Source organism: Tupaia chinensis, unplaced genomic scaffold (assembly GCF_000334495.1).
Source record: "Tupaia chinensis unplaced genomic scaffold, TupChi_1.0 Scaffold140400_1, whole genome shotgun sequence".
Taxonomy (NCBI): domain Eukaryota; kingdom Metazoa; phylum Chordata; class Mammalia; order Scandentia; family Tupaiidae; genus Tupaia; species Tupaia belangeri.
In genome coordinates, this window is record NW_006200277.1 from 1,087,776 (window position 1) to 1,097,635 (window position 9,860).

General features: G+C 42.5%; 1 protein-coding gene across 2 annotated transcripts in view; it reads right to left on the reverse strand.

Moving 5' to 3' along the window:
* Positions 1-9,860, reverse strand: part of PEX5L (peroxisomal biogenesis factor 5 like) — a 127,541-nt gene that overhangs the window by 68,646 nt on the left and 49,035 nt on the right. The window contains exon 3 of one of the 2 annotated variants that reach the window (XM_006162734.3): positions 2,933-3,037. The exons of the other annotated variant lie outside the window; for it this stretch is intronic. Coding sequence (XP_006162796.1) covers positions 2,933-3,037 — 105 coding nt within the window. The remainder of the gene's footprint in view (positions 1-2,932; positions 3,038-9,860) is intronic. 2 annotated transcript variants of the gene reach the window in all.

Here is a 9,860-nt window from a genome sequence, read left to right on the forward strand (position 1 = left end):
CGACGTACTTTTTCTTCCTCAAACCTTTCATTAGTGCACACTCGCACATACTGTTTAAATGCTAGTCTGGGACAGTATAAGACTGAGTTTCTAGGAAGAATGTGATGTCTTGTTTGCTAATACCAAATTAATAATTACACTAAACAGAAAGAGCAGCTCTCAGAGACGCAGCAGTTTCTGACTTGGAGTTATCTGGTCACCTCTTCTGCTTTGTTCACTTGTTTCAACCTGCTATGGAAGGCTTCACTGAAGTATGTTGGGCTAAATTTCTCTAAAAGTTGAGCAAATAGCATAATAATAACATAATATGAAAAAAAAATATGGGTCAACTGCTGGCATGGAGTTAAGTTGGCTTGATTCCACATGGGTCACTGTGTGGCTGGAGTCCTGGACCCAGCGGCTAGAAAAACATGCCAGGCCTGTGTGTGTGTGTGTGCCCAAAACCCAGAGAGAAGGAAAGAGAAGGGATTGTGACACGGCCATCCTCCCTGGGAGGGCGCTTTCTCACTTTCCCTCTCTTTCTCTGTCTCTCTCCAGTGAGTGCACACACCCTATAGCTAACTAAGAAAAGAAAAAATGCTGAAATATAGCACTTACGATCTCCTGAGTGACCAGTTACTAAAGGAGGAGGGAGCATGTTTCAGTGGCTTCTGCATTTTATCTATTTGTATCGTCCCAAAGTCATCACTGAGAAGGCAATGATTAGCTTCAGGCATGTCTGAGTCTGGGCCATGAGCAGCTGCTGTGGACAGACTCGTGATGGCGATGAGAGGGTGCATCCAGCACTATGGGGACACGTCATGGGACTCTGCAGGAGGCACTGCGGCAGACGTATGTCACGACACTAATGCATTCACACGGTCACGGGTAAGATGGGGTATGGCACACGGACTAGACGCTGCGGTTGCCATGAGGGGTACTCACTTTTCAGATCACTCTGCTTCTTTTTGGCTTGTGCACGCCACTGGTGCAGAGCAGGGAAGCCACTTGTGTACAGTGGAAAAAGTATATCATCTAAAACACTGCACTTGACTAAGAAATAGCTGCATCACGGCTGTCATTGAGTTAATGTCATAAAATTACCAACACAACAGGTGCATTACATTTTATGAATCAGAACCCTCGGTTTGCTGATTCATAAACTGGCTGGTATGCGATAAGAATATGATGCATCACAGAAATCTTTATATAACCTTCATGCAGTAAAATTCTAACCAGAGTTTCAAAAACAGTTAATGCAACATTAGACAAGAAGGAAGTTGGTACATACAAATGTTCTGAACATGAGAAAATGGTAATAATCACATTTTTAAAAAGTTAAAAATATATAATATTATTTAGTATTAAATTTTGAATTCAAGCTTAGTTTATAGTGGTAACTTAGAATATTGGAAAAGGATTACCAGAAAAAAACAGGAGTGCATGGCTTTGGAGGAGTTTGGAGGACTGAAACTGCCCTATGCTGTGATGTCCTGAGATAAGTTACAGCACAGCTGCTCCAACAGCAGACTCACGGGTCGTCCTGGTCTGTCTCTGTGCCTGGCTCCATCTGTCACTAGCCAGGGACTCCCTGCAGTTCTCACCTGAGGGACCTCAGACGGAATATTTTGGACACGAGAGTCCACGAACGTCTGACCGTAAGCAGTAAATCAATATAAAACCATATGTGTGCTAAGATGTAAATTAAGTAAATAATGGAGACTTGATAAATATCAAGCAAATTTCTTTCCAAGTATTACTGTACTATGTGCCATTGTGAAGAAGCAACTCTTCTCTATTAATTAAAAAAAGACCATGTAAGATTTATCCCCAAATCATGACCACCTTTATTACCTTAAAAATGATTAATTGTGATGTTACATGTTATAATTTTCATTACTTATGATACAGTATTTAGAATAAAATAAAACGCACATGTTGGCAGCAGCTGGGGTGAGGTCTGCTGATATTTTAAAAATGAGTTGCCACAGTTTAGCTTCTGATATAAATGTCTCTCATGAGGACTGTAAATGGACATTTTTCTAATTCTAGGCATGTTTGCATAATTGGAACTGAATCACTGCATTTACTATTGCATTATGGAAAATATGAAATGTTTAAAATAACAATCTCGTCTAAATTATAAGATAAATGCAAGTAAAAATATATTTCATTTAAGAATTTAGAGCTGGTACTTCCACAGAGTGTGATGAGTATATTATACATATTTATGGGGACTTTACAGGGTGTTTCAGAAGTCCCCGAGGACATACACGATTCACGGTTAGTGTGTCTTGCATACAAATGCACACTGTCCCATACTTGCTATAAGAAATGCTGAAAATGGCCTCATACACTTACAATACAGGCACTATTTTTATTATCAAGGTCACTAGGTGTAACAGGGGTCAGAGATGCCATTTTCTGCACAGGGACTCGGGGACTTCTGGCTCATTCCTGTAAATTAGCTATCCACATAAATATGTAGAGACATATATGCAGTATGCATTGTCACAACATAAATATATTTCACATTTAAGAAAATTTAGATATTCTACTGGTAAACTGACATATGTATTTGATATAGCTTGTATCTATTCATCGGAATTTGATTATTTTTATTGTTGTTCAAATGTACCATTAATTTGTTGTCTCTTTCCCAAGTTGTTACAAGACTCCTTTTATAAAGAAGTAACATGTTTTACTTGCACATATATTTTTTCTTTTTTAACTGAAGTTGATTAATAAAAATTAACATCCACAAATAAATAACTGAATAAATTTTCCTTTTTAAAAGAAATTTTGGTTTTCATTTAGAGTTGTATAATTGTTTCATTGAAACTGTCTTTTAAAAAAATTGCTTCCAGTTAATAATTTTCTGGTTACAAAAGATCACGGTGTCCCATACATTAACATATGTCAGCTTCCTACAGGAGCCCTACGGTCTGCCCACCTGCGAGGTCATAGTAAGGAGGGGCTTTTCTTCAGCAGACTCCTCCCTCGGAATCTCCTTCATCACCATGGCAACAGCCTTATCTGCCGCCCTAGAGCCTTTTCCCTACAACAGTGAAATCAACAATGACTTGTGTCAGGAGAGAGCTTTAACTGATGGTTTATTACAAGTATTCTAATGTTTAAAGAGCAATCCGACAGAAATGAAGAGGCAGGCTGCAGCAAGTGAATCTTGAGGCTTTTGGCTGAGGAGAAAACACACAAAATCTGAAAAAAGATTACTTGTGACTGTAGTTTGCTGCTTTCCCCATTTATGGCTGATATATTTAAGTTTAACATAGTATTTTATATGTATCTTTTAAGGCAATTAACATCATAGGAACATTTTTTATAGGATCAACACTCTGGGTTGCCTTTTTCACTCATTTATAAGTGGTTTCTAGATAGCCCTTAAACGTGAATGAGCATGAGTCAGGATCAGAATCTGACTGTCACTGAGGCTTTGCTGGGAGGTTGCTGAGTCTTCGTCATTTTTGATGGATGGGCATAAAAAAGTCAAAACATCATAAAGTCTCTAAAATTTCTCAGAGGCTTGACTTAACAGAAATTCAACCAACTTGTTTTACGGAGATAGAATGATCTTGGTGAAGGAAATGCAACACTCAATGCTTCTGAGACCAAGGAATTTTAATAGAATTTTGGAAATATTTTAGAAATGTTTTTAAAATTAGAGAATCCCATGAAGATAGATAAAGGGTGATTAACACTGAAGCACTGATATATATACGACTCTGTCTCATACAATCAGTCATGAACTGTTAATTAGAGAATCCCATGAAGATAGATAAGGGTGATTAACATTGAAGCACTGATATATATACGACTCTGTCTCATACAATCAGTCATGAACTGTTAAGAGATATGCTAGTTTTCTGTCTTTTGAGTCAATCATTGGTAAGTTTTTGAGCATAGGTAGGTATGGATGGCACAATGGGAAAATCAAAACGAAATATTACTATCTCAACCCAATTAGAAACATCTCATACTGTGTAAAAATTAAATAATCTTTAAATACTTTATAAACAAAACTTGAATTTTCTCAGGTCTCTAAGGCAGACCCTCCCTAGAGAAAATAATTTCCTACTAAGAGCACATATGAATATCTGTTGTAAATCTACTTACAATACCGAAGTAGGCAAAGAAGCAAAATCGGACATGGGGGTCTGGGGTCTGAAAAGGGAATCAAGAGCTGGGCCAGTATTAACTCCAGGGCTTAACAAGCCGTGCTCGTTCCTATGCAATAGACAAGAGTAGAATCATCTTGGGCTTTCAAAGGGCTTTAACTATTTAAGGAATATGTTAGGGAGCAAAACATTATCCATTTTCTCAGGCATTAACTTTATAACATGTAGCCAGTGGCAGCTTTTATTCATGAGAACGAAGAAAAACTTTCTGTATAGCTCATAGATTTTAAATGTGTGACTATGTTTACAGCGCTGAAAGTTGTTTCTTCGGTTTGTTTTGATTTAAGAATCAAAATTATTGAATGATAATGTATTATTTCTGGAATGGAATGTCAAATACTAGGAATTTTATTTAGCAGATCTTTCAGTAGTAATTTTCATATGTGTTCTAACGAGTGTATATGGCCACAGCTAAGAGTAGCTTCTGGAAGAGAAAAGGGAGACTTAATGAGTCACTGAGTAACAGATCGAGGCACCTAGTGAGTCCAGATTTCTTCTTTAGTGAAGCAAAGTGAACTTCCTAAAATAGAGATGGAGACAGTTTTGAATTCTGAGAAAAGGTTTCTTATGGTACTACTAAAGTGTCTAGCATTTTATCGAAATATATAAATTAATGAGATGGAACATTACACACTACAAGCTTAGAACACCTTTATACACTCATTTACAGACTAAATATAGTTTATAACAAATATTTTTGAGGCTTACTTTTATCAAAAAGAGCAAAATCATTTGTGAAGAATTCTTTCCATGCTCCAAGAAGTTCTAATAATATAGCAATAAATAAAGTGGCATGCTTATGTTCAAATTCCTACTATATTTAAAAGAACAAATCTAATGTTACAAGGTATAATTTTTTAAAAAAATAATTCTTTTTCTTGGTCTAAGAAAAATATTAATTGATAAGCATCTCAAAAAATTTCAGGTCAACTGGTCAATATACCATTATTTGAAATGCTACCAATCCATAAACTACATAGAGATATTTTTTACATGTGCAACTATAATAGCTAGAATTAGCAACGGACATGCCATTTCACTAAAACAAAACAAAACAAAACAAAAATTAGTCCTTTCATGCTGAACTCTAGAACAAAGCAGTGGTCAGCTAGAAAGGTGTATAAGAAACACATGCTCTTTATTTCTTGCAGAAAAACCCACCAAAGCCAGGGTCAGGTCACTTTTTTGAAGACAGTGCCACTTTTTCTTCAAGGTTACACCTACTACCTGAAAAGAGTCATGACACCCGTGTTAGTGCCTGCTAGCAACTTTTTTTTTTCTTTACAGCCTTTTGGCTTTTGAGATAATACCCCAGGAGCCTCATTGTTTTACAAGCGTGGTACAGTCTGAGAACAGAATGGAAGGTCGGCCACAATGACATCTCCATGTTCCAGACAGTGTCTAAAACCACTGCCAGCTTACGTGAAAACACTCATACATCAAAGCGAGACTTCCCCCAGACCGCATCGCCACCTCTACCTGGTATCTTAAAATCAAGCCGTGTTATTTCTGACTTGCCCATTTATCTTGTGGTATAATGCTTCTAGAATTCAGAACCTGGCTGATAATTGATTCACCACTCATGAAATGACACAGCTCTGCTTATCAGCGACTCTGCAGAGCCGCCAGCGATACAGCTGTACAGGCTCTGATCTTTTCAAAGTCAGTGGCTTAAAACATCGTAGAACAGTTACATGCATAATTGTTAGGAGTTGAAACTCAATTTTCTAAATATAACTGCACCAAAGGGTCAATATTGGTCTATTATTTGAAACAACATGAAGACAGAAAAAATAAAATACCCACTGTACATACACGCGAGCATGTACATGGCTCACACACATCAGATGATGCCACCCTTAGCACTGATGGGAAAGAAGGGTGAGACTTTGGAAGTTGACAACCACAGTGGGACATTCTTCGGCAATTATTTCAGCCAATTTTATTTCAAGCAATGTTTCAAAATAACTTTTTTCCCATCTCATTGTTGAATTTCTTGAGATATTTTTGAATGGTAAACAATATTAACACAAGAAAAAAATGTGTTTTTCTCAGTGCTTTATTGAGGAAAATGCTATTCTCTGTTTCTTGTATCATTTTGTTTCTTCACCAGCAAAATATATCAAATGACAGCTTTTCTAGCAAATAATAATTTTAAAATATTTTCTTTTATTTTCCAGGGATTGTGCATGCCCCAGAGAGAGAGAGAGAGCGAGAGAGGAGAGAGAGAACTTCCCAAGGAGGCATGATCTCACTGGAATCCTTTCTCCTCCTTTTCTCCATCCTGTTGGGATTCTGGGCACGCATGCATATGCACTCAGCATGTTTTTCAAGCTGCTGCTCTGGGAGTCAAACCCATGTTGGCCATGTAGGATCCAGCTCCCTTAATCACAGGCCATAGGACCTACCTTCAAAAATACTCGTGCATAATCTTTTTATTAACTACCATTACAAAAGGAAGCATGAGTGAATAAGCACAGGGCCTACAACACATGCCATTACCACTGATTAACACAACCCAGCTACGGGCCACGTCTTTTGTCTTATACAGAAGGTAAGAAACAGAGCAGAATATCTGATGCCCCAGGAGCCTCTCAGTCTGCACATCAGACCATGCAGTCAGCAGACGGGGTGTTAGCTCCAGCTCTGCGTCACAGAGAAGAGGACTAAACTACTTTCAGAAGCTCCCCTGTGCTGGGGACTGTGGTAGATGTTTGATGCGAGTTTAGTTACCCAGTCTCATGATAAACCAGTCTGCGGGGTAGACTGCTCTTCCACAGACAGAGCTGAGCACACTGACGCTCAGAGACAATGTGGTTTGGCCAGAGCCTTGAAGTCCTTCTGCGAGCGAAGACGAGACCCAGACCTGGCCCCCTATGTGCTCCCTTTTCTACCCCAGGGCTGTCTGTTCATCGGCGGGGTAAAGCTAGCCGGCCACACATTTAGGTTGCTCAAGACATCGCTCGAAGTTTGGACTGGTCACTTCTCAGTATGATCACACAGACTGGCTCTAAGAAAATGCTTTTGTAAGAAATGTCTTCTTTCTGCACCTCCAATGGGTAATAAGAACCAGCCCTGAGTGCATTTCTACCTCGGCACTCGGTTTCTTTTATCTGCATGGGAAACTAACATCATCACCCCATGTGTATAAGGTTTTCTACAGCTCAGAGAACTTGGTAGGGTTAGCATCTAATTCTTACTAAATACTAACTAAAGCCCATTAAAAGACAACTTTACTACGATTTTCTCAAGATCCATTTTAGGTGTGCAAGCACATACATGACGCAGTCCCACGGTCCAAGCGCATACATGACACAGTCCCACGGTCCAAGCGCATACATGACACAGTCCCACGGTCCAAGCGCATACATGACGCCGCAATCCCACGGTCCAAACGCATACATGACCCAGTCCCACGGTCCAAGCGCATACATGACGCAGTCCCATGGTCCAAGCGCATACATGATGCAGTCCCACGGTCCAAGTGCATACATGACGCAGTCCCACAGTCCAAGTGCATACATGATGCAGTCCCACGGTCGCACACTTGGGAGCAACTTCCTGGCCACAGATGCTATCATTGCTGTTGTGGAGTTTATAATTTTAAAATCATTGTCATTATTCCTTTTTTAGACAGATTTTTGCTATAGGGTGGGTGTGCTTGCTGAGAGACAGAGAGACACAGAGACAGAAAGTGAGAAATCACTCCTGGGGGGATGGCTATGTTGCGATGCCTCCTCCTGCATTTTCCTCTCAGGATTTTGGGCACACGCGTGTGTCTGGCATGTTTCCAGCCACCTGATGTGGGACTCAAACTGTGGTCAGCCATGTGGGAATCCAGTGACATAACCATTATGCCATCTGCTGATGCTGAACCCTTATCATTAGTCTTAATCTTTCAACAATAATCCAGAGTCTCTCTATTAGAGATATTAAATAAAAGAAATAGAGATGTATTCGATTAGGAGAAAAGTAAAAGACTACCATAGGCTACCTCTGTTAACTCCAAATCGTCTAACACATATTTTAGAAATAGCCTTGCTTTCATTTTGATTATAAAAATTAACGCATGTTGTGGCCAAAATTGAGAAAAAGCAGAAATACAAGTAATAATTTTAATATTTTTGTGCATTCCCCCCCTATTTTATTTTTATAATATTGGAGTTTAGTTCTATAGGATGAGTGTCTTGAGGATAAATCCATTACCATAAAACTTACAGGTGCGAATATACTTACTGTATTTATTTACGTATGCGTATATATAAACAAACACCTATCTACATAATTTCAGCAACAATCTGAGACATGATATTCAGCTCTGCCTATGCTAAAATATCACACACCCACAAATTCTGGATCCTAGATCTCGGAGCTGCAGGATCTGGCCACGGGAGGTACTTCATGGCGGCTGCTCTGACCTGGAGCAGGGCGGGGAGCAGCAAAGGCCACGGCAAGGTCCGCACTCCGACCCCGGCACCGGGAGCGTCGCCGCGGTTCTGGTCTGAGCTTGCAGTTCCGGTCTGCTCCCTTCCCTCGTCTGCCTGCTCCGCACATCCTTCTAACCGTTTAGGCTCCTCCACCTTAACCCGTCTCCGCCTGACCAGTATGTTTTGTAAGTGTCTAAAACGCTGCAGAGAGCGAAGCCCTGGACCCCTGTCAATATTTCTCTGTAGACATCTTGAAGAACTTCAGACCCCAGGTAAGTAACTGAGGAGCACCAACGGGGTTCTCTCTCCTCCTCTCCAGAGGCGCCTCTGTGCAGTGGCATCTCAGGATGAGCTCGCGGTGCGTTGGGTCAGATCTGCTTTTACCTGGAGAGCTGAGTTTCCACCCTTCATCAGGGTGCAGCACAGCAAAGGAATGGGGAGCACTTCCAGCTGACCTGCCTGCATTTCTCCCCACTCTGCTACCGGCTCAGAACTGGCGTGGGGGAGCAGGCGCACCTTCCCCGGTGCCCCCAGCCCCCTGAGGCCGCAGAGGAGCGCCCGCGTTGCATCCTGCTACCCCACTCCCCGCTCCAGTCCTGTGTGAACTGGTCTTTGTTATGGTTTTGCAGATTGTGTGTGTGATGGGGCGAGGGGACAGGTGGGCCCAGGTCACCACGGCGTCTCTGTCTTCACACTTCCACTCGGGAAAGCCGTGCGCAGTCCAGGCCCCCAGTCCAGGCCCCCAGTCCAGGCTCCCAGTTCAGGCCCCGCAGCCCAGGCGTCCCCCCAGTCCAGGCCCCCAGTCCAGGCCCTGCAGTCCAGGCCCCACAGCCCAGGCGCCCTCCCAGTCCAGGCCCCCAGTCCAGGCCCTGCAGTCCAGGCCCCACAGCCCAGGCGCCCTCCCAGTCCAGGCCTCCCCCCAGGCCAGGTCCCCAGTCCAGGCCCCGCAGTCCAGACCCTGCAGCCTGGGCCCCCTCATTCCAGGCCCCCAGTCCAGGCCCCGCAGTCCAGGCCCTGCAGCCCGGACCCCCTCAGTCCAGGCCCCCAGTCCAGGCCCCGCAGTCCAGGCCCTGCAGCCCGGACCCCCTCAGTCCAGGCCCCCAGTCCAGGCCCCGCAGTCCAGGCCCTGCAGCCCGGGCCCCCTCAGTCCAGGCCCCCAGTCCGGGTGCCCCCAGTCCAGGCCCTGCACACACACTCCCTCTCCCGGCCACAGTGACTGAAGGGCGGCACTACGACTCTCAGGGTCTCCGGCCTTCTG